At 54.9% G+C, this 25,091-nt stretch overlaps 1 protein-coding gene across 1 annotated transcript; it reads right to left on the bottom strand.

Moving 5' to 3' along the window:
• Positions 1-208: 208 nt before the first annotated feature.
• Dusp7 (dual specificity phosphatase 7) lies at positions 209-7,213 on the bottom strand. Its single transcript, XM_005074854.4, has 3 exons — positions 6,617-7,213; positions 4,724-5,158; positions 209-2,287 (listed from the first exon to the last, which is right to left on the bottom strand). Exons 1-3 carry the CDS (start codon positions 7,131-7,133, stop codon positions 1,980-1,982), a joined length of 1,260 nt encoding a protein of 419 aa, XP_005074911.1. The 5' UTR covers positions 7,134-7,213; the 3' UTR covers positions 209-1,979.
• Positions 7,214-25,091: the final 17,878 nt, after the last annotated feature.

Below are 25,091 nucleotides of genomic sequence, written 5' to 3'. Positions count from 1 at the left end.
TGCCTCCCGAGTGCCAGGATCAAAGGCGTGCGCCACCACTGCCTGGCTTGACTCTAAAGATGGTGACAGAGAGACTTCATCCAGAAGTCCCCGCCTATATTGGAGCATCTCCTGGCAGACTCTAGGCAAGATGAGACCCACTGTCATGGAAACAGGTGACACTACTCCTGCCTTGCTCCCCCAGGCCCCTATTGAACACCATGACTCATTTAAAGAAAAAATAATATTTATTTGCAATATAAACAAAGTCCCGTTGCTGGCTCGGGATGTGTGTGTGTGTGTATGTAGGGTCACAAATTTTCCTTCATAAGATCATAAAGCAAAACTGGCCACCCTCTCTGGTATATCCTCATTTACACTCTGATTCATCTTTCTGGGCTTTACTTTTTAAAAATGAGAGACAGAGAGAGACAGAGACAGAGACATACCACACACAGCATGGAAGTTTCTTGTCAATTTCTCAACTGTGGCAAGATTTTAACCTGCTGCCCTAAAGAATCCCTGAAAACCGCCCCGTGAGGTAAGATGTGGTGAGGTGGCGCTTCTGTGGCCTCACTCACTGCCCTCTGTGGGTGCTGGCTGCACCAGGCCCCCACTTCCCATTTCTCACGGTTTCTGGTAAGAGGCCTGAAAAGGAATAAAACTGGAGGAGCATTACAGAACCTGTGGCTTGTGCTATGGATACTGGGTGGCAGACAGAACCTCATTCCCTCCACTGGCCTGTCCTTGCCCCACCTGCCCCGCCCTTGGGTCGCCATGCATATATTAAGTTGCCTGCAGGTAAAAGGCATGGGCAACATAGGCCAGGGCAGGCATGCACCTAGACAAGGGGGCTGGGAGTTTCAACTGGATCAAAGCCCCAGTGAGCATTAGGGAAAAGACTGGGAAGGCAGGGTGTGCCCCCCCACCCATGCTTTACCCAGGTACTGTGGGGTCTCTATTCCTAGTGAGAGGCAGAGATGACGACACAATGGTGGGTAAATTTATAAAAAGGCCAGGGTCCAGCCCTCTGAGGGGCTGAGCCCACATGGCTAATACTATTGCTTGGCATTCCCCTGTGGCACCGCCTCCAGCAAGACCACCACCAACCGTCTCAGAGAGGCCTGCAGGACTCTCAGGAGGTGGCTAGGAGGACAGACAATGCAGAGACCACCAGTACCCACCAAGCGCAACTCAGCAACTGGTCAGGGCAAATGAAGCACTTAACTGGGCTGGGCCACAGGTTAGAGATGGTGTAACCAGGGGTCCTGGAGCCTGGAGAGCAGCAACCCACCCCTTCAAGATGGCCTGCTGGGAAAACAGAGGCTTCACATATGTGCAAAATGCATTTGGTCAAGAACATGTGGTTTGCCTTTCCCACTGAAAACAAAAGAAAACACACCAATGGTTGCTTTTTGAAATAGGAAGAAATGAAACTGAGAACATATCTCTCTATCTCTTTCTCTCTCTTGCAGATCAAGGGGTGAAATATTGGTTTACATAAGCCACTGTTGCATGTAACCTGAAAAATAACACTTTTTGTTAAAAAAAAAAAAGAAAAAAGAAAAACCAAGAAGAGCTTGAACACTCTGTGCTCCAGGGAGCTTGGATTTACCTGCCAGAAGTAGTAAACTCAGGTCTGTGGATATGTCTTTAAAAACAGTCACAACAGCTGGGCCATCAGCAGAATGGATGTCCTGGGGCAGACACAAGGCCCCGCTGGTTCCCCAAGCCACAAGTCTGAAAGCTGAGACCAATGCTCACTTCAGCAACACATGTCTGGAAAGCTCAAGCCACTCCAGCAAGCGCTACCACAAGCAGCCTTGCTGTGGGCCCTGCCCAGGACAACGTGGGAGCTCAGCGACTGCTCAGCCTGGTTCTCTGGACACAGGTAACATCTGTGCATCCTTCAGGCCAGGGGAGCAGCAGGCTAGGGCCCCCCGTCAGGCCCCGAGGAAGGTCGGGAGACCCTGGTGCTGCGCCCGTCCGTGCGTCAGGCCTCACGTGGACTCGAGTGTGTTGATGGGGAACAGGTTGTGGTTGGTGGGTGTGGAGAAGTAGAGCTGTTCACTGGGTGCATGGTTGTCGCACGGGCTGCTGAGTCCCAGCGTCCGCTCAAAGTCCAGCAGCTGCCCCATGAAGTTGAAGTTGGGCGAGATGTTAGACTTTTTCCTCTTAACGAAGTCATAGGCATCGTTGAGGGACAGGTTCATCTTTTGCATCAGGTAGGCTACAGTAACTGTCACTGAACGGCTGATGCCTGCTAGGCAGTGCACCAAGACACCACACTTCTTGGAGCGGGCTTCATCTGAAACATAGGGACGCGGGTCAGAGCAGAGCCATCTGCAAGAAACCTCCCACCCAAACAGGTAGGCAGAAGGTCACAGCGCAAGGCTGAGGTACAGAGGACCGCCAGCACAGCCTGGTAAAGCCCAGTGCAGATGACGTGATGGAGGGCAATACCATGCTACAATTGAGCCTGGACTGCCTCAGGGTCTCCTCTACGCAGCCTGACTTTATTATTCTCAGTGCTTTGTAGGGACCTGAACCAAGGGAGGGCTCATCAAGAGCGAATTACTGTCACCATTGGCATCACTGCTAGCCCCACCATGGCCACAAGTGGTACAAAGGGTGTCACCCACATCCTCTTGATGGCACCACAGCCAGCAAGCCCTCTGTACCAATGTGGAAACAGAAGCAGAAACAAAGTGACAAGGCCACACACACAGAGGGTCGTTCTACTTAGCACCCACTCCCGTGGGGACTCCCAGCACATCCTGGAATGGTGGTCCGGGGTGGGCACCAGTGGAAAGAATTGGTAGCTGGGCCCAGCATGCCCATGTACTCTCCAATCGGCCCCCAAGGCCTTAGCCCCAGCTCCTGGAGACCCAGGGATGAGAATGACATCTCCTACCACAGCCAGTCCCCTCTCCTCCTCCCCCAATCCTTCCAGCTTCCTCCAGGGACATTGAGGGCACCTCTGCCTGGCACACATTACCAACTCTACAAATACCGACTGAGTTACTGAACAGTGGCGCAGGGATCTTCTCCTCTAGACCCCACAGAGGCAGCTTCTTTCTGTAGCACTGCTGCCAAGGACATGAACTAACAAGAGACAGTCCCAGGGTCCTTAAGATCCCTGCCTCCAAGCCTCCTGGAAGCCAGAAACACAGTAGGCAATTGATACTCTCCTATAAGATACACTTGTTCACCAAGAATTCTTTACTGTCTCTGGCCTGGCCAAGTTTCCCCTCATCATCTCCCTTCATCGGAGGGGACCTACTCCTAAGCAGACAGTGGGACTGCCGGGCAAGCCAATGGCTCTGGTACTGGGGGCAGAATCTGCAGGAGGGGTAATAGATTTGGCTCTGTAAAGAATCAAGTAGTCTGACTTTGAAATGTGGGGAAATGAAAAGCCCCAAAGCCCTAGCAGGGTCACTCCCAGATGACCCACACTGAAACTTTTCCTTGGAGCTTTCAGAGTGGCTCAATCCTGTCCGACTCAGTCCTAACCGGAGGCTGGGGCCCGACTCCATCACTTGTCATGTAAGGGGGACCTTCCCTTCCACCTGTGTCCTGTTTCCTTGTTCCTCACAAGAAATGGAGAACTTTTAAGAATGAAACCACCCACAAGATGGGCCTTAGTCCTGAGCAATCTGAGGCCCCTCTCTGTACCCCCCTTCTTTGTGGGAGCCCAAACACTGAGGTAGCACCCCCCCAGAGTGCTTGGCTCTGTCCCCTGGGGCAGGGCTGGAAGCTCTGGGCAGCCCCTCCCCCAGGCCCCAGCTTCCTTCCTTCCTCCCAGCCTGGGCACCTAGTTTTGGTTCCCAGTAAGCGGATGAGGCGGGGAAGCCTCCCACTTCCTGTTGTTAAAGTTAGCCCAGCCCAGCTGACACCAAACGCCCTCAGCTGGACATAGTGGCCATCAATCTGGCCAGGCTCTCCCTCACCCTGCCGCTGGAGGTTAGGCAGAAACAGAAGCACCAGGCTCAAAGAGCACAGGGTTTATGTTTATCCTGAGCCTGTGTCCTTTCCTGGCTGCCTGGGTAAGGCCAGAAGAGATGACCTCCAAGCCAGCTGGCCTAGGAGGAAGGGGGGGGGGGAGCCTGAGTCAGCTGAGGTCGGGGATGGAGGCCTCCCTCAAGTTGCCTCCACCTTCTCCTATGTAGGCCTCCCTCAAGCTGCCTCCACCTTCTCCTATGTAGGTAGCTAAGAGCATCTGGGTCCAGACAGGCACTTGGGGGCATCACATGTCCGAAGCTGCCCATTTGGGGTCAGTCTGGCTTCAGGGCTACCTCCTAGCCCTTTCAGATCCACAATAAGGCCCAGAGAGGCATCGTGACAGCCCCATCCTGAAGAGACACATGTGCCGAGGAGGCGTGATACAAAGCAAGTGAGGCCCGTGGGAGTCTGTGAGCTGCGATGTTTCAGCTTGCTGCGCTTGAAAATACAGCAGAGCCAGAAAAACATAGGTTTGGACCACAGAGAGCCCAGGGGGTGCTGAGAGCTGGGGGAGTCCAGGATTCAGGGGACTGCTCAGGTCCTAACAGGCAGAGGGGCCCGAGGGACTCAGTGAGTCACAGCAAGCATGGGTACACCCACGGACACATGCTGGCACATGCAGAGCACACACAGGTCTTGACAGGCCCAGAAGTACCCAGTTGGGCAGGGGCGACACCCAGCCTCCCTCACACACCTTGCCTCGATCACCCACCCACTCTGCCCAGTGCACAAAGACACTCACCAATAAAGCTGATGGCCTCCGGGAAGAACTGAGACAGGTTCTGGCTCCAGTGGTCAGAGATGGGGATCTGCTTGTAGGTGAACTCGCCACCATGCTCAAAGGCATTGGGCAGGTTGGGTGTGACATTGAGGATATATTTGATGCCATACTTGCCAAGTACATCCAGGTTGGTAGAGTCCTTGGCACAGCCGAGGTAGAGGTAGGGCAGGATCTGGACCGGGAAGGCTGGCTGGCTGGATGGCACAGGGCTGCCATCTGACTCAGTGGCACTGCTGGGCAGCTCTCGGTCTGACTCGCCATCGGAGCAGTCAGAGCTGATGCGCAGGCCCCCCAGGCCCAGCACGGAGGTGGGTGGCGAGCCACTCGGAGAGGACGAGCTGTCCACATTAGTCTCACAATGCTCTGAGTATTCCGTCTGGAACTTGTTGAAACCACCTGTGGTCAGGGCAAGATTGGGGTCTGGTGAGTCCAAAAGGGCCACAAAAGACTATTAAGGGCCAAAGATTCCCCACATATCAAAGGCCACAACATGTCCCTGTCAAAGGACAATGGGACAAACACAATACACGAGCACCCACTCATGTATTCTTGCCATCAAAACTAATACCACTTCTCAGATAAGGAAACTGGGGCCTAAGCTCTGAGACCCTTCCCATAACCCTTAATACTGACCATGCCGCATGATACAGAGTATCTGAGGGCAGGCCCCCACTTCCACCCAACACACCTGAGTACTAATTAGCAGTAGCTAATAGAGAAAAAACAACATCTCGGGCCAGCACCTGTGGGCTAGCAAAGCCCTATTCCAAAATGAGAGGAACCAGAACACATACGGGCCAGTCAGAGACAGACAGCCTAAGCAACCACACTTTTAGAGGGTGGTGTGAAGATACCACCGTTGGTCCTTTCCCTCAGCAAGAGGGGAAGTGGGTACTAGCGATCCACTTTTCTCTGGAGCCCTTCTCAACACAAGCGGCCCCTCCCCCAGCGTGTGACCCACAGAGAAGGGCGATGGGGGCTACACAAGGCCAGGAGAGACGAGGAGCACCATGCAGCTAACCAGGCATGGCCCTGCGGCACCCGAGGGTGCCGCAGGACTCCCTTCCCCTCCCTGCCTGTCTGCTGCCAGCAAGAGGCCATTTTGGAATGTTAATTGGAAACACCGGCTGCAGCCACTAAACCCCCCTGCCGGCCGCCTGCCAGCCTCCCCCTTCTAGAAACTCAGGGGCAACAGACTGAGGACACCACCCGCCAACACACACACACACACACACACACACACACACACACACACACACACACACACACACACACACACACACACACACACACACACACACACACACACACACACCTGGGCCACTGCCCACATCCTGTCCAAGTGCCTCCAAGAAGCCGCAATCCCGGTTGGTAGGGGCCATACTGGGAACCCCGAGAAACCAACACAAACGACCCCCAGGCACAAGAGGTCGGGTGTTACTGTGAAAGGTGCCCTCCCGATACTAGTCTTCTAATGACACGAATTTCAGGCTAGCCTGTGTGCTCTGATCCTTTCGGGTTCCAGCAGCGGATCTCTCCCCTTCCCAGAGGAGCTCAGCGGGAGCCAGTGAGCTGTAGTCTCCCCATCAACAGGGGAAAAAAATAAATAGGAAGGGGAAAAGTTTGTTTCAGCCACTAAATGATGCTGAGAAAGAGGATACAGATTGGGTCCCCCTGTGCCTGGCTAAACCCACACCTTGAGGGATGGCTCCCAGGAGAAGGGCGGATTCGGGCCAGGGGCGACGTGGCGCCCGGCCTGGCCAAGCGTGTGGAAAGGAAAACAGCCTGCAGCGAGGGCGCCAGGGAGCAGCGACGCAAGCCCAGGGCCGTCTGGGGTCTAGGTTCTGCCCTCACCTTGGAGGTAGTAGGCCTGGCAGCCGTCGTCTCGCAGCTTCTGCAGGAGCAGGCCAAGAACCGAGGCGGGAGCGCCGGGCTCGGGCTGCCACTCAGCCGTGGCCTCGTCGTAGAGCAGCACGGTGGCTGCCTTGCAGCGCGTGGCGAAGCGCTCCTTGTCGGCATGGTTGGGAATGATGGAGCGGATGGGTAGGTTGCCTTTGCGCAGGCGGCGCAGCATGAGACCCGGGATGGCCAGGTTGATGGCCGTCTCGATGTGCGACGACTCGAAGAGCTCGTGCGGCCGGCAATCCAGCAGCAGAAGGGACGCGCCACCGCGCGCCTCCAGCTCCTCCTGCAGCCACTCGGCGCTCTTGCAGGGCATGGCCCCCGTTCCCGTCGTCGCTCCCGCCCCGATGCCTGCGCCGGACCCAGATCCCGCACCGGGCTCCGACCCCGCCCGGGTGCCCCCAGCCGCCGCCGCCCCCGAAGCCGACATGTGCGCCCGCCCTGGGGGCCCGCGGAGCTGGTTTTTCATGGGGAGCCCGGGGCCGGGGCCGGGGCCGGGCAACCCAGCCCTGGGACGGCGCCCCGGCCGCGCTGGCCCCAGCCGCGTCTCCGGGCGCCCGCCTCCCGCCGAGCCGCGCGCCCGCCGCCCCGGCCTCCCAGCCTCCGGCCTCAGTCCCACCCGGCCGGCCCTCCGCGCGTGCCGCGGCCTGACAGCCCCAATTAAACCGCGGCTCCGGCGGCCGCGCGCCCGGGCGTCCTCCAGGAGGCGGGGCCGCGAGGCCGGCGCCCGGGCTTAAAGGCACCGCGCCTCTGCGGCCCCTCCCCCGCCAGCTGCGCGGGAGCGCCCTCGGTCGGCTCCTGCGGTCCCGCCTTGCCCGGACCTGGCTACGACCTGCCCAGGGGCCCCAGCCAAAGCGCCCTCTTGGATCGCCTCTGGCTGAGCGGCTAGATCCGTGCCCTGCAGGAAGGCTGCACGGGGACCCCACCCAACATTTACAAAGACAGAATTTCTCCAGGATTGGGGCGTGGGGGGCGGTCACCTAGAGCCAACCTTCCCTCCTCTCGTCGGTTACCCTCATTCATTCTCGGATCGCGTTCATTCAACAAATGGAAACTGAGCTCCTACTACGTGTCGTGCTCTGTGTCAGGCGGTCGCAGTCTGAGATAACCACACCATCCCCCTAGATGGCCATAGGTTCCTGACCGGAGTCGGAGGGCTTTACACCAGCAAGTCTGCTGAGGGGTGACTCGAGGATAGAATGGTTCGAGGACCACTGTCACCCACCGCAGGCACAGCTGAAAATATTCTGAAAGGACTATCCCTGGGTAAGGAAACGCGCGAGCTCTTTAAGAAAGCTTTCAGAAGTGCGGGGGTGACTAGCGCGGAGTGAAGCGCCACGTGACTTTCCCACTGGGGCGGGTGGGTGGGAGAGAGCGCTCCATAATCAGCTTTCCTTCACCTACCTCCCTCTCCACGCTCCAATCAACATCTGCGGTAGGCGGGCACGCGCGCGGCAGATAGTCAATCACCGCCGAAAGAGGCTGTGGGGAAAGGAGGCGGGGCCGGCAGCGGGTTCCACCCAGCTCCCAGTGGGCGGGGTCTCGCTGAGCTTGGTATATAAGCTCCCAGGAGGGCGGGGCTGAAGAGGTAAATAGATCTGCAGGTAGGGCAGAAACAAAGCCGCTCGAGTCCAGCGGTGCCTACTGTGTGTTCTTCACCAAACTAAAGTGGTCTTTCCTGGGAGGGAACGATTCCCTCCAAGCCCCAGGTGCATTCTCTTGACAGGTAGGATGGCCCAAATTGAAGCTTAATCCCTCACTCTGTCCCATGCCAATCATCTCTGGGCAGTGGTGTCAGGTCTGTCTGTAGTTTCCGTCCCTAGTTCCCACTTAGAGGGTTTCCTCCCAGACAGCCATCAGAGCCCTCTGCTACATTGACTCTCAGAAAAGTCACAGCAGGGCAGTCATAGAAGGTCGTGTGTGTGTGTGGGGGGGGGGTATTGTAGATGTAAAGGGGAACTGACTTTGGGGAGTACTGTTCCGGGGTTCAGAACACTGCCTATAGACAGAGCTAGAGTCCAAGTGGCAAGCCCCAGTCCATCCTGCCACTTACTGATGTGTGATATGACCTGAGTATGGTTCTCCATTCTTGGCCTCAGTTTTGCCAACGTAAGTGCTACAGGGTAGCAGTGGTGGTGCATGCCTTTAATCTCAGCACTCAGGAAGAAGAGGCAGGTGGATTTCTGAGTTCAAGGCCAGCCTAGTCTACAGAGGGAGTTCCAGGACAGCCAAGGCTACACAGAGAAATGGTGTGTCAAAAATGAAGAGAGTAGGGGGGTTGGTATTTCGGGTGGATGGGGTGGGACAGGTATTCTGGCACTTGGCAGTCACAGAATACTGAGTGTTACACAGCTCAGGTGGAAAGGTATCCTGGAGCTCGGGAGCCAAGGACCACCACAAGTTGTAGTAAGCTTAGCAGCTTACAGCCCAGCCTCAGGGAAAGGCTTCCCCAGTGTATCAGCTCTGCTCCTCCGGCAGGACAGGGTCTTCCAGCTGGGGATGTTTGCCCAGTGTAGCAGTTTTGCTAGGCTGGAGGTTTCTGGGGCGAAGTTCCTACAGTTCAGCTCTGCTCCAGGAGAGTAGAGAGTAGAGAGCAGAGTGTAAAAACTCCTCTCAGCCAAGGGAAGGTTTCTCTGGCAAAAGTGTTACAGCCCTGCTGGCTCTGCTCTGCCCAGGGTCACCTCGTCTCCCCCGCAGTGGAAAAGAAGATCTTCACCCAAAGCTCATCCATTGGGTTTATTGGGAGGGAAGAATCCAGGAGAGTGGCTGCCCTTTGCCAGAGAACAGCCGGGTAGCACAACAGCCACAAGCTGAACAAACACAGGGTTTATATAGGGCTTCCAGGGTGGGGATTGGTCAGACCCCAAAGCTGACCTCACATTGGCTAGAGCTCTGCTCGAGGATTGGTTAGTTTTCTGCAATTAGGGTCAGACTTGGCTCTGGTTTCAGGGCCAAAGTGTGTTTCTTTTTTGGTCCTTTTTAGCCTTTTGGCTCCAATTTTAGGGCCAGGGTGTATTTCTTTCACTGATTCTGATTCCAGGGACAAAGTGTGTTTCTTTGGCTCTGCTCAGGGTGTGTTTCTTTGACTGGTCCCTTTTCCCTACAGGGGGAGAGGAGAGTGTGAGGGAGAGCCCACTAACTCAGACAATACTCAAACTGTCTACCCATCTATTATCCTTCCCAATGGAGAACAGCCGCTCAGGCTGTACTCCTGGGGCCAGTCTGGGTGCTGGTTTGAGCTGTACTCCTGGGGGCCAGTCTGGGTGCTGGTTTGAGCTGTACTCCTGGGGCCAGTCTGGGTGCTGGTTTGAGCTGTACTCCTGGGGCCAGTCTGGGTGCTGGTTTGAGCTGTACTCCTGGGGCAGTCTGGGTGCTGGCCCAGATGCAGCAGCATCCCCAGGGGAGAATGAATGAGGACTGTGAATCGCTCATAGCGGACCTCAGAGCTCAGACCCTGGGACTGAAGCAACGGTCCCTCTTCCATGTATCAGCCCAGCAGCCTGGGTGCTAGTCCCTCTGTGCTACCAGAGTTAATGTTCATCCTGTTCTCCCCAGACCCTCAGCAGCCTAAAGAGGACCTCTCCTTTTAATTGTTTTGTTTGTTTTTCAAGACAGGGTATCTCTGTGTAGCCCCGTCCTTCCTGGAATTAGCTCTGTAAACCAGGCTGGCCTCAAACTTACACCTGCCTCTGCCTTCTGCGTGCTGGGATTAAAGGCCACTACCACCTGGCTTTAATAAAAAAAAAGTGTTTAACTGTTCTGTCTGCTTGTACATTCATGTATCACTTGGGTGGGTGTCTGATGCCCACAGAGGCCAGAAGTGGGCACGGGATCCCCTGGGACTGGAATTACAGATGGTTGTGAGTCACTATGTGGGTGCTGGGAATCAAACTTGGAGGCCTTTTTCTCAGCTGAGTCCATGATTTACTAACATGCTGGCAGGGAGACATCCCCAGAGGGACGAGCTAGAGTTGCTTTAACAAGAATCTCCTGCTGTCCTCAGGTAAGACTGGATCCACTGTGTACAGGCATGCTTGCTTCTGAGGGCCTGGGAATGGAAGGTGGGGATTAGCTGGGTTCAGCCCAGGGATGGCTCAGTTGAAAGAGACACCTTTTGGATGTACTCATAGGTCCATCTCTTGTCCTAGAGAAAAGCTGGAAGGTCCGCCATTTCTTGTGTTGTCTCACTGGTTGGTCTCTCTCCTCTCTGGAGTCTCTCAAAGGAACATACATCTTCAGGATGGTGGGAATTGGAGATGCTCCTGGGTGGGGGTGGTTGTGCACTCAGTAGGGATGTAAAAAAGAAGCAGTTTGTGATGCTCCATCCTAATTAGTCTTAGCAACAGAGACTGGGCATCAGATACCAGGGTGCAGGAGAGCATGTGGGGAGGGGTGGACTGTGGGGACAAAGGGATGGCAGGAAAAGCTAGCAGGATCAGGGCCTCCATCAACCAGGCTGGAGGAAAGTCCCAAAGCCTTGGTTCTGAGTGGACACCCAGGACCTGAGTCTCCTTCACAGACACTGGAGGAAGGCCCTTGAAAGAGATGCTCTGTCTGTACTGCTGGGAGCCTCGTGCCCCCTCCCTACAGATATTCCTTTTTAATCCCTTGCCTCTCACAGAAGTGCCTAGCTTACCAGGGTATCTCTGAGGGAAGGGAAGAGCAGACACTCACAGGTCTGCACCCTTAAGGTAAGCAAACCCCAGAAGGGTGTGCAGGCAGACTGAGCCTCTTCCACACTTCCAGGCCGTGGCACCATTGTTGTGTGACAAAACTTCCTGAGGAGATGACAATCCACACATCTACTCACTCCACATAGGGAGCCCATGACAGAGCAAAGGATGGATACCACCAAAGTCCAACTTGGTGAACCGTGAGTCTTATTGGGGTTACTTACAGGAGCAGAAATGACTCAAAGACAGCTAGCTGCATCACCAAGCATGGTGACAGCTCATAGAAGCTGGGTACTCCGAAGTTAGGAGAAAAACACTTGGAGCACCCTGCATAGCCTGCAGGCAGTTCAACAGGCTGGAGAGTGTCCTTTCCAGGTGACTGCGCTAAACCTCTTCCAGGCTGTTCTCAGAGTCGCCTTTGCAGCTTGCCTCCACTCTTCTTTGAGGACGGCTCAGCCTTTATTGCTTACTCTGGCAGGGAGGGGCCTAGTGAATCTGGTCGGTGTCAGGGACTTCCTGAAGCTATTTTGAGTTGTTTACCTTCCTGCTTAAGAAGCTTCCCTGCAGGACAGAATGTTTCAATGGCAGAGGAAACTGTTGCACAATCACCATCTCCTGCAAAGACCTGGACATTTTTTTGCCCCTAGCCATCATCTACTTTGTGATCTCAATTTAGATGTCACTTTCCAGGAGTCTGATCCTGTAGTCAGATTAGTTGCTTCCCGCTTCCAGGACCCTTGTCCCCAAGCAGTCAGCATTCCATCTCAGCTACAGGAGAGGGCACCTATGGACTTGCTCAGTTTGGGTGCAATTACATTCCATCTTAGCTACAGGGGAGGGCACCTATGGACTTGCTCAGTTTGGATGCAGTCAGCATTCCATCTTAGCTACAGGGGAGGGCACCTATGGACTTGCTCAGTTTGGATGCAGTCAGCATTCTATCTCAGCTACAGGGGACTGCACCTATGGACTTGCTCAGTTTGGATGCCCAGTGGCATGTACGGTCATCCACTTCCTTTGTCTCTATCTCATTCCTAATTACCTGGAACCCACAAGGCACGTCTGAAGCTGCCTTCCCTGTCTGTGCACATCCAACCCCGAATGATGTAGGAGGATGAGCCTGGCCGTGAAGGGGGAGGGGGCATTTCCTGCCTGTTGCTGTTTTCTGAGAGGAGTTGCAGATCCCCAAGAACAGATGTCTCCTGAATGCTGGGACTACGGGTGTATCCTGTGATTCCAGCTCACGGGGTGGCTTCCTGGCAGATCTACCTACCATCCCCTATTAGAAATGAGCAGGAGTGCCAGGTGGTGGTGGTGCACACCTTTAATCCCTGCATCTCGGAGGCGGGCAGATCTGAGTTCCAGGCCAGGCTGTTTTACAGAGTGAGTTCTAGAACAGCCAGGATTGTTACACAGAGAAACTCTGTCTTGACAAACAAAACAAAAAGGAAGGAAGGAAGGAAGGAAGGAAGGAGGAAAGGAAAGGAGATAAGCAGTGCCTGGGGCCATGAACACTGCAGTCAACGACCCCTGCTGCCGTTGGTTCAACCACCCTGTGCCCAGTGACGCTCCCCCATGCCACCATTGGAAACGCATATTCATTCTGCTTACCCTTGCTTCTTGGAACAGCATGCTTACCCTTGGTGGGTCACTCACCTGGGTAGACGTGCAGACAAGTAGGCCAGCAGCGATCTGTAAAAGACTAGTCCCAAACAGAACTCTTGCTGTACATGCTTATATGTTTACATCTACACACATATACATTCAAGAACACACAACATAGTCCCCAAGACATGGATCTCCCTGGGATCCATACATGCTCACAGGCACCTAAGTGTATGTGCATATACTCCTGTCTGGCACTTGATGCTCCTGGTGGGGTGGATAGGCTAGCCAGAGGGGCTGTCCCACCAAACAATGGGAAGCACACTGTCCCCCAAATCACCAGACTCGCTGTCTTGTATTAGTTGGCTCTAGGGTCTCAGTGGGGTGAAGCTCTTGGAGGATGAGGATTCTACCCTTCACTTGCCCCCTGCCCTCCTCCTGGCCCCAAATGACAGCCCTAGAGCACAGGGTAAACTGGGAGCCACATCTGCCCAGATGTGTGGGTTGAGCAGGTGAGAATGCAGAGCCTTGGGGAACAAATAACCAGAGCAAGAGATAGGGCCCTGTCCAGGCCAATCGGAGCACAAGACAGGACAGGACAGAAGCAAGGGCCTGGGAAATATCTGGGAATCTGATCCCCCAAGGCTGCCTAGAGAAAGCAAAGGAGAGGGAGAGAAGAGAGCCAGGTCTTAGGCCAGCCTCCACCTGCTCAAACACTTTGTTGTTGTTTGTTTGAGACAGGGTTTCTTTGTGTAGCCTTGACTGTCCTGGAACTAGCTTTGTTCACAGAGATCCCTCTGCCTCTGCCTCTGCCTCTGCCCCCCCCCAGTTCTGGGATTAAAGGTGTGTGAGTACCACTTCCCAGCTTCTCAAACACTTTTTGAGAGCCTGCTCTGTGGCAGGAAAGAGATAAGCGAGGAATGGGCATCTGTGTAAGATCAAAATAATGTAAGTCCTCTGACAGCAGGACAGAGCAGAACCTTTCTATGTGGCAGCCCCCTGGCTACCCACTCTGACACTTTCTCAGCCACAGGCCCCATCTACAGAAACTAGTCTGAGGATGGGAAATAGGAGGCAGGGATCCACATGGGGCAGTCATCCATGTTTTATTCCAGGCAGACATTACTAGTCAATTGCAGCACTTCTTCTTGCTAAGCCACACTCTGGCTTCCACAATCTTTAAGGCAAACATTACCAGGCCAAATAATTGTGACAGGAAAAGGACATAAGACGTATTTGCAGCCAGGTCTGGTAACACAAGTCTGTAGTCCCCAGCTATCTAAGAAGTTAAAGTGGGAGGTCCACAAGTCTAAGCCTGACTAGGCTATAGTGAACTGAAGGCCAGAGTAGGCAACTTAGTGAGACCTTGGCTGAAAAATAAAAAGTAGAGGCTGGTGAAATGGCTTATGGGGTATAGGCACTTGCCACTGAGCCTGCGGATCTGAATTCTATCCCTGGGACTCACATTATGGAAGGGAGGGGGGCACTAAGTTTTTCTCTGACTCTGTACTAATGCCCTTGCACGGCAAAAACAAACAAAACCCCTTCTTTGTGGTGGACTCTTAATTCACAGCCATGCCAACTCTGGCCTCTCTCCCCACCCCCTCACTCAAGTCATCCTGCCCCTCCCACTCCCTGACCCAGACCCAGTGCTCCTGTCCCTACCCTCTGAACTCATCCCACGCCCTTCCCAAGTGCTGGGGATTCAATTTAGGGACTCTCTCACACAATAGACAAGCACTCTGCCACTGAGCTCTACCTCTAGGCCGTTTTGTACCTAAGACTGGCCTTGAACTCTCAAGCCATTCCCCCTGCTGGAATTAAAAGGCTGTGCCTCAATGCCCGAAGTCACATCTTTAGTTCCCGAGAAGCCCCTGGCTCAGCAGGTTTTCCTGCCTGGCCACAGTAGGGTCTGTTCAAGCTCCAAATTCTCCATTATAGGGTCCAGTAGTTCCCACCCTTTACCCACAATGCATCCTCCTGCACCGGGTCCCTTTCCTCGAGTGAGTCCTACCACCCAGTGTCAAGCCAGAGTCTTGGACGGGCCAGACATCCGGCTGTCCATTCCAAGTTCCTGGTGTCTCTGAGAAGATGCGACTGCTGTGCTGGCTGGCTCTGGGCAGTGAGGTCTGTGCTGCCCTCTCTTCATGGCCATCTCTTGCTTTCACCTCCTCAGCCCTGCAAATTGTCCCAGATTCCTCAGTGAAGTGATCAGAGCAGGGCTCTGACCGTTCTACAGATGGGAAAGCTGAGGCCCAGGAAGGGAAGTAGCTTGCCCATTGGCTTGGCACTGGTCCCAGCCAATTACTCATATGCCCACAGGGCGGGAGGGTGAGTCACGGTGGCCCAGGTGATGGGAAGGAAACACAAACATGAGCAAGTGGGAAGGACAGTCTAGGGAGAGGGTGGAGAACCGCCCGGGGCTCCCGGTGTGAGTTCCCACACACAGCCCCCTTGGGCTTACTGGCCAGGTGCACATCTGACTCTGTCCAACATGTTCTCTGGGCTTTGTGTCAGCTCTGGGAGCGCTGCCAACTTCTTTGACAGATGAAGAAACTGAGGCCCATGGTCACAAGTCAAGCCGTAGCCAAGGCCTGGGTCCGGACTAAAATCCAGAGCGCCCCTTCTTTGCCAGGGGCTCTCAACTGGTTCCAGGCTCTTCTGCCCTCTCCCACATCCCTCACCCCAGGCCGGAAGACTGGTGGTGGGAGGCAACAGGCAGTCACTTACCCCAGAGAGGGGCTGTAGGGTGGGTGGTTTTCAACTTCCATGGCAAACATAGTTAGTCTCCCCAGGGCCTGGAGTCTCAGCTGTCCACACTCTCTTCACTCTTTGGCTAGCCTCTGACACCTTTGCTGGTTCTTGCTTGGGTGGTGGTGGCACTTATCAGTCCCTCTGCTAGAACTTGCCTTCCTGTTTATGCCTTGGATTATTTTCCTTTTTCCCCCCCAGACCCACCTGTCCCCTTCTGAGCCAGAGTAGATACCTACAAAGTGGCTGTGTCAGGATTAGAACCCACCCCAGTATGCTTCTGGAAGCTTCTATGTTGTTGGCCATAAGCATGTACACCTATGATTTAAAATGTTTTGGGGCCTCCCCTGTCACGTGGTATGATTCTGGAAACCTCTCACTTCCATTCCCCACGTGACCTACCTGGAGTTGCTCAGTAGGAGTACCTGGAGACCAAAGGCTCCCTGCCCTGAACCCCTGCTCTCCCCCATGGCCCGGCCTCAAATTCCTGTCAGAGCTCCTCCTTCCCCCGCCAGGATCAGTATGGCATACCCTTCCTTCACAGGCTGAGCCAGAACTTTACTCTCTTTATGGAACTCCAATCCTTAGGGTACTGAGCTTGAGTTCCAGGCCCATACCAACACCCCTTAAACCCAGAGGAGGAGTGAGGGGGGTTGGCTCAGCCATATGCTCTAAGTGCTGACACTGAAGTCATCTCTGGAGAACCAGGAGAAGCCACTCCACAGCCTGGGGGATCAGGTAGGCTGCTGGAAATTTTCTTGGGCCTCATAGGTAGACGGGGCAGGGAGGGGAGGGGGGCCCTGCCCTAAAGTATTCCCCCTCTTCCTGGCATCTCAGGAACTCTGTCTATCCTCCATGAAAGTCCCTGGCTAGAGACAGCACTCCTGTAAGCCCACCCTGGACTCTTTAGGAAGCATAGCTTTTGAAAGCAGGGTATTTAGCTGCCTGCTACTCCTTACCATATCACCCTTGGCCTCTGGCATTAAGCTTCTGGTTCTTTTATGGCTACCTCAGCCAGGAAGGGCCTAGAGTACCAATGGGTTAGGCCCTGCTAACTCCCCTAACTCAATTGTAAAATGTAGTGATGGAATTAGGGGCCCCTGGTTCTGTCTCTCCAAATGTGTCTATGGTTTTTGAACTAGGAAAGCAGGAGTAAAAATGTTCTTGATAGTCCTACCTTTGAGGCTGGGAGGGTGGAGCAGGCCCGGAATTCCCAGGGCACCTGGCCTGGGCTGGCGGATGTGCCAGGGGCCTGGGCTGGACTTGTCTTGGGTGGGCAGGCCCGGAATTCCCAGGGCACCTGGCCTGGGCTGGCGGATGTGCCAGGGGCCTGGGCTGGACTTGCCTTGGGTGCTAGACCTAACTGCCTCATTAGCATCGGCCTGTCGCCTGAGCCTGTCTGTTCCCCTCCCTACCAGCCTACTCAGCCCTGTTTTTCAGGAGTCCCTCCTATGAGGCATTGATGGTGACAGTGACCACGATGATGCCAGGAACATGGCCTGGGAACCACCTGGCCTGGCTAGACACGGGTGCTGGCTTGAGATCCCTGTCCCAGGGTTCATACCTACTATACATCTCATACAGGCTGTCCTGGAGCTAGGGTGCCTGTCCCCAGGTGTGCTGGCACTGGGAAACAGGATTGGGAATGCCCCTATGTGGACTGGGTGCAGTCCTGCCACATCAGCAAGTGTCCCAAGGAAGGTCCCCTCCACCCTATGAAGCACACAAAAAATTGTGGAAGGGTGCAGAGACTCAGTGAACCTTGACTCCTCTCAAGTGAGGACAGGATGGGCAAGAGACTAGCTTTGCTGCGAATCACCCTGTCTTCCTCCCAGCTATAACTCATGAAGAGCATGAGCCAGGCATAGTGGCACACACCTTTAATCCCAGAATTCGGTGAACAGAGGCAAGTGAATCTCTGACCTCTGTGAGTTCGAGGCTAGCCTGGTCCACATAGTGAGTTCCAGGATTGCAAGAACTGTCTCTGAAAAAAAGTAAAAATAAAAAGAAGAGGAAGAAGAATAAAGAAAGGAAGGAAGGGAGGAAGGAAGGAGAGAGGGAGGGAGGGAAGGAGGGAGAGAAGGAAGGAAGGAGGGAGGGAGGGAGGGAGAGGATACAGCAAAACACAAAGCAAAACTATCGCTCTGCCTCTGTCTCTAGGCAGGATGACATTGTGCCTGGACCCTAGGGCAGGGGAAAGGGCCCTAGGCAGGTGCTTGGCTATAGCTGGGCACTCAGCAGAGATTCTGAAGCAGGAGCCAGCCCAGAACTGCTGTCCCAGTGCAGTGATTCAGGTCAAGAAGTGTTTGGACTCCTCAGGACCCAGGCTCTGCCCAGATGTGGGACTTGCGGGCAGCTGGCAGAGGCACATGAAGACCCGGAGAGCTGAGAAGACATCACCGTGCTGTTGCTTTGGCTCCAGGTGGGGCTCCAGCCCTTGGCCCTTCATCTCTCCATTTGCCTAGCTAACTCCCGGAGGCAAGCCTGGCAGGCTCTTAGTCGGAAATGCTGGGGAAGTGCCTCTGGCCCAGGGGCTTGGCTGAGCATAGACACTGTTTTGTTCTCATGCCCTATATGTAGTAGGAGTAGTTTTGGGCTGGTCCAATTGTGTCAGACAAGGTCAAGTATAGACACCTGCCATGCCCTATCCTGTGACTTTAGGACAGAGTAGGGTGGGGTGGAAACTGGAAAGGCTAAGATTACTGGTTCCAATCCCAGCCTGTCATTGCCCCTCCCCCAACCTGTTGCTTTCTCTGTATGGATTGTGGGATGCCATGCAGGCCTTCTATGAGGCAGGAGAGGCGTATGTGTGTCTGACAGGCCTAGTCCTCCCCTGCTTATCCCTCATTGTGCTCAGACAGGGCAGAGGGCACAGGCTAGCGGAGGACCCTGGTGGGCAGGCCCCTGGTGCAGAGTGCCAGCCAGGAGGGCGTGGGACACCTGTGCCAGCATGCAGGTAGAGTGGGCTCTGGGCAGAGGCTGGTCCCAACTGGGCGGGAAGCAGAGACAATGGAGCTCTTTTGAACCTTGAGCCAGTGGCTGCCCCATTCCCGTGCTGAGATTGCCGTGGGGTGTCAGTGTGGACACTCCCAACATCCTGGGCCTGCCTGTGCAGGTCTCATTGCATGGGAAAAACCCTGCCTGCCAGCCTGGGACTCAGTATCCATGCTGTCCCACCCACATGCCTGCTCTTGCCTGAGGAAGATCAGGTGGGGAGTCACCAGGGCCCTGGACTGACTCAAGCATCCTCGCCTCTAGTGTTGACCATAGCAGCTCCGCCTCCACCATGGGCTCCCACGCCCTTCTTAGCTGTCCCCGCCACTCAGTGTCCGCCTTTCCTAAGAGTCAGAGGAAACCTGCTGCTCAGATCCACAGGGGCCTTTCTTATTAGGGGGTCCCTGACTGCCTTACCTATAGTATTTTCCAGAATGGACCCACAGAACTCCAGGCCCTAGGTACACCGCTATACAAGGGGTCGGTCATATGATCACACTTCTGGAGACAACTCCACGGTGTAGGAATACAGTGACAGCTCTGACAGGGAGACTGCCAGCTAGACCTACTCATCCTAGCATTTCCAAACTTTGCTGGTCAGAATGATCAGCACCAGAATTAAAAAAAATTCTTTTTCATAGCCTCCATGGGATAGGGCTTTCAGAATGAGGCCTTAGGTTGCCTGGTGGCTATTTGACACAGCACTGGACCATCCCAATTTTTGGATGGGAAGCTGAAGGTCACTAAGTTAGTGACTCAGAACCCAAAATCTGCCCTAGGGACCCTGGACTTTGCCTTTTACACTGGTCCAGCTGCCCATTGGGATCAGAGCTCCTGGCCCAGCTGTTTGGGAAGCTGGGGTACTTGAAGGGAGAGAAGAGGAAGAGCCAAAATGGCCTGCTTAAACTTCCTTCCAGCAGCACAGCTGACTTTTGGTCATGGCCAGTTCTTTGTGGTCTCAGCTTAGAGCTACTCAGGGGCCAGACAGGGATGGGGTGAGCTTGGGGAAGCTGCATCTCTGCAGAGGCCGGCTGTGGACAGAGCGCCCTCCCCAAGCCGGGGCCAGAGTCGGGTTGGGAGCCCTGAGGGTCTCTTAATTAGTTCCACATGGAGTGGACGGCTGAGCAAGGAAATGGGAAGGGGCTGGGGAGGGGGAGAGGGGCCTGGGAAGGGATTGGAAACATGTGTCTGTGGAGGAAGCCAAGGCAGGCTTGGTCCCCAGAAACTCTACCGCGCCCCACATTGGCAGACAGGCTCCCGGGCCCCTGCAGGAGCCCCAGGCCAGTGGTGGGGGTGGAACAAGAGGCCCCTAGGAGGCTGCTCTTTTCTCTCAGCTGGAAAAAGCCCCAATCGTGGTGAGCAGGAGAGGGTGGGGACAGAGCCTCCTCACTTTGGGTGACTAGTGACAGTGTCCTTTCTCCAGTCCTGCCCTTTCACCAGGCCTGCTGGTCTGAGGAGCTGACCACCATCTTGGCTTCCTCAGCTGGTGCATGTGGGGGCAAGGGAGGCAGCACAGGGGATTGTGTGGAGGCACCGGCTTGGCCTGGTGGTTGGAAGTCCCGCTGAGAAAAGGCCATGCCGGTACGTGGTGGGGGGTAGAGTCCAGTAAAAGATGTGTGGCGGTGGGGCAGAGGAGCGTGAAGCCATCATGGAGCACAATGGACCCCTTCCCAGGAATACTGGGCGCCCCGATTGAGCCCAGAGAGTCAACAGGGGCCCAGCTGGCTGACTGGCTTAGGGACGCCAATAATACAGGCCTAATTCTTAGGTTCCTCTTAGTCCGCTGGAGACAAACCCAGCTCTTGGAACTGTGCATGAACTGTCTCGGCAAGTCTCCCAGCAGCCCACAAGGCTACTCCTGCTGTCACTATGCTATCAGAGTGAAGGCTGAGGCTCAGAGGTGAAAGCCTGTGGTCCTGCCTGCAGGAGCAGCGTGCAGAGGCCTGGGCCCCGGGGGATGGGAATGAGGGGCCCACTTGGCCTGTCTTTGGAGGGGGCTGAGTGGAGGTAGCACGAGCTGTCTCAGCTTTCTGATGTTTAGTCTTAGCTTGACCTTTAGCGGCTTGAGTGCTGTGTTAAGAACCAATGGGGTTGCCAGGGGCAGGCGTGGGGGACTAGGTTGGAAAGCCCTTGTCCGGCTTGATGTTGATCTGCAGGAGGGCTCAATGGGCGTGTGCTCTTGGGGAGGCTGGTGGTCCTCACCTGGCACGCCTGCCTGAGGCTTTTACTCCCACCAGAGGGGTCTATGGAACTGTGTCTCCTTCAAATTGGAGGCATTGGTTCTCAGCAGGAGACTAAACACCTCTCAAAGATCATTCGAGGTGCAGCCCAGCTGCTTGGGGGAGATGGTCACCCACATTCTAGGGGCAGCCTCAGAACAGAGGTCACTCTCCCAGCTCCTGCCTGAGTCCACAGCAGCCAGGTTTCTGGGACGGAAAGTACCTTCTGTTTCCAGTGAGCAGGTATGGACACATGGGAGCTGCTGCCTGGAGAGGCAGGAGTGCTAATTACACTGCTTCTCAGCCCCGGGTTCCAGGGGCTTCTGAGGGACAAATTCTGTAGCAGCTGTCATGGGAAAAGGACTGGGGAGAGATGAACATGTGAAGGCCTGAGCACGGGATCTCTTCCCAGCCCTGAGCAAGCGACCTTGACTGGGGTCAGCCTAAGGGGCTCTCTGTGGAGGTGGGCTCCATGCTGTAGCAGTTTCTTAAAGAGCAGGGCTGTTCTAGAGAGATCTGCCAAATCCCAGTAAGGCCCTAGGCCAAACCAAGCCAAACCTGGCGGACACCGAGGGCTATGAGAAGCAGGGGAGCTAAGCATTTAGAAGCCAGGACACCATCCCCTGGGGAGGACTGAGATAAAGGGAACACACAGGCCTGGGTAAACATGAGCCCAGGAGCTTAGGGACAGCTAAATCTGGAAGGTGGAGATGGATGGGGCGTTGGTGTGTGTGACACTGATCGGTGGACCCAGACTCTACCTACAGGGGACCCACCAAACAGACTAAAGGATCCCCTTCTAGGAACACAAGCATGTGTGCCTGAAAGAGAAGCAGAGGCTGAGAACAGGAAGTGGCAGGACAGCAGGCTTCTTCCCTTCCTCCCAGTGAACAGATTGGCCAGGCAGTAGGAGTGGGAGGGGTGAGGTGGGGGTGGGGTAGAGGTGGGGAGAGGGGAGAGAGGGGGTTCTTCTACAACTGCCTGCAGACCACCAGCGGGTGGCCTCACCTGAGTGAAAACACCTACCCTTGCTCTATAAATAGGTTTTCTGGAGAGTGCTTCCACACGCAGGAGGGACTGGTCTCCCATGCTTCCTAGCAGCTAGGCAGCAGCCAGCACTCTGGGCTGCCTTAGGGCTCATCCCCAGTTTAGCCATGGGCACCCCACATCCTGGCCCAAAAGGCAGAGTGAAGCTTCTAGATTCTTCCTTAGTGTGGTGGAAGTGAGTCACAGTACTCATGGTGCCCTGGCTGGGGTAGGCAGGTCCCCGGTGAGGAACCAGGCCCCATGCCTAAGCAGCAATGTTGACAGGAAGGGGAATTATGCCCTGGGGCAATGGCGCTGCCACCAGCCTGTCACAGGTCCCTCAGCAAACTTAGCTCCCTTCAGCAGCCCAGGGTGGGGGGGGAGGAAGGTATGGCTGTTTGGTGGAAGCTGCCCCTGTGGCCTCTGGTCCCCTAGTTTAGGTTGGGGCCTGTCTTGAGCAAACCTTCAGGAAGATGAGGGTTTAGACAGGGAGCTGGGACGGCAGGGCGAGGGTGACTCAACATGCACTTGCTTGCTCAGCGGGCTGGGTTTCCGGGATTCTGGGTAATCACAAATACCCACCCACCCCCAGACCTGGGCTAGCCCTAGTGGTGGCAGAAGAGGTGGCTTTCCAGGCTTTACTGCCTCACACTCTCAACTTCCTTCTTGCCCCTGGAGATGCCCGTGGCAGGAGCTACTTGCCTGGGAAATGACACTGATGTATAGAGCCAAGTACCAGGAAAGAGACCTGGCTGTAGGGTAACAGACAGTCGTGCACTATCCACATTCACACTGCGGATTTCACAGAAACCAGAAAATATAAGGGGACTTTGCCTTTTTCTTTTCTTTTTTTTTCAAGACAGGGTTTCTCTGTGCAGTTCTGGCTGTCTTGGTACTTGGTCTATAGACCAGGCTGGCCTTGAACTCACAGAGATTCACCAGCCTGTCTCCTGAGATTAAAGGCGTGCACCGCCAATGGAGAGGTGGCTCAGAGGTTAAGAGGTCTTGAGTTCAATTCCCAGCAAACACATGGTGGTTCATAATCACCTGTAATGAGCGATCTGGTGTCCTCTACCGACCTGCAGGCACATATGCAGAACTCTGTATACATAATAAGTAAATAAAAAAAAAAAGCCGGGTGGTGGTGGCACATACCTTTAATCCCAGCACTCAGGAGGCAGAGGCAGGCGGATCTCTGTGAGTTCGAGGCTGGGCTGGACCCACCTCTGCCCAGCTGAGAGCCAGACAGAACCTGGCAATGGTGAGGGGTACCACCTCAACTCTGTTGCTACCACGAGGAAATCATTAGCCATGGCAGTCAGTCTTCAGAGGGTGGTGATCCCAGGACAGACTGGAGAGTGTTTCCAGGCAGAGAGTGTGGAAATAGTCACAGGCCCTTTGCAGGGGTGGGTGGGTTATAGGGGGGGCTCTTGGACCACACCTGTTAGATGCTCCTGGGAGGGTGGTACTCATTAGGGGCAGTTGGGTTTGCCATGTGTGCTGGTTAGTTTTAGTCAACTTGACAAATCAGGGTCATTTGAGGAAGGGCAGGCCCTCAACTGTGGGGGAGGGCCCAGCCCCCTGTGGTACCACCCCTCAGCTAATGGTCCTGGGTTGTATAAACAAGTTGAGTGAGCCATGGAGAGCAAGCAGTGCTTCTCCATGACCTCTGCTTGTTTCTGCCTCCAGGCTCCTGCTTGAATTCCTGCCCTGACTTCCCTCAAGGATAGCCTGAGATCCAGATGTATAAGGCAAGTCAACCTTGGTGGCCCATGCCTTTAATCCCAGCACTCGGGAGGCAGAGGCAGGCGGATCTCTGTAGTTTGAGGCCAGCATGGTCTACAAAGTGAGTTCCAAGATAGGCTCCAAAGCTACACAGAGAAACCCTGTCTCGAAAACCCAAAAACCAACCAACCAACCAACCAACCAACCAACCAACCAACCAACCAACCAACCAACCAACCAACCAACCAAAAACCCAATAAGCCAACCTTTTCCTCCCTAGGCTGCTTTGGGTTGGGTCAATGTTTTATCACAGCAATAGATGCGAACCACGGGCTGGGAGTGGGCTTGACCACTTCTTCCCAGGGCTGCCTGGCACCACTATTTCTCTGACAAGTGCAGGTCTATGCCCTGGAACCCCGCAAGCTAACCTTGTGCAGGACTGAGGACAGAGTGGGGGAGGGAAAGAGCTACAGTCTGCCTTTCTGGGAGCTCAGTTACTCAGATCCAGACTCTGGAGACTTTAGCCCACTGTGTTGGACCTCCTAGCACTCAGATAGTTGTCTAGCTCAGGGAGTTCATAAGTCTTCACGGGGGCAGGAGATGACAGTGTAGCTAGTCAGTGCCCAGAGTGGTAAGAGGACTGTAGACCCTTCCCCAACCAGGTACAACTTGAGTTCCCAAGTTCTTGGAGCAGGGAGGTTCTGAGTTGGGAGCCTTTTGGGAGGAACTGGGCCCTAAATGAGCTTTGGCACTTCCTAAGTCTGCCCTGGGCATGGGGAAGCCCCATGGTAGAATGCGTGCCCACTGAGAATTGTATTTTCCCTGATCCCTGCAGCTCTACTAAGGGAGGTATGTGTGTGAGCTACAGAAACATCCTGCAAGACTGCTCTCTCACTTTCCCATTGCTTTGACAAAACACTTGGCAAAAGCACCCTCAGGAAGGAAAGGTGTATTTGGTTCACAGTCCATCATGGTAGGGAAGCCATGGCTGCCTGAGCTTGAAGCAGCTGATTACTTCGGACCCGCAGCCAGGAAGCAGAGGGGGAAAATGCTGACTCTCAGCTCTCACTTCTGCCTGGTTTTTGAGACAGGGTCCCCCTGACACCAGGCTCACACTCAGATCTGCCTGCCTCTGCCTCCCGAGTGTGCCACATTCAGCCTGCCTCCACCAAGAGGGTGGCAGGGCCAGCATGGAGGGGATGACAAGGCTGGCCCCACAAGCTGCACCCTTTGAGTTAGTAGCCAGCTAAGGCTCATGGGGTGGGGCACTTACCACCTCTGGAGGCAGCCGAGGGCTTACCTGCCAGTGCAGGCTACCAGGCTCCTGCACTGCAGCTTCCCAGCGAACCTCAGCTCTTCCCTACTGAACTGCTGTTGACAATGGGCTCTGTCATCTAGTGGGACTGGGCAGAGTGACGGGTTCCCTTGAGCCAC

Source organism: Mesocricetus auratus, unplaced genomic scaffold (genome assembly GCF_017639785.1).
Source record: "Mesocricetus auratus isolate SY011 unplaced genomic scaffold, BCM_Maur_2.0 Super-Scaffold_100691, whole genome shotgun sequence".
Classification (NCBI taxonomy): Eukaryota; Metazoa; Chordata; class Mammalia; order Rodentia; family Cricetidae; genus Mesocricetus; species Mesocricetus auratus.
This window is presented reverse-complemented; position numbering and strand designations above follow the sequence as displayed.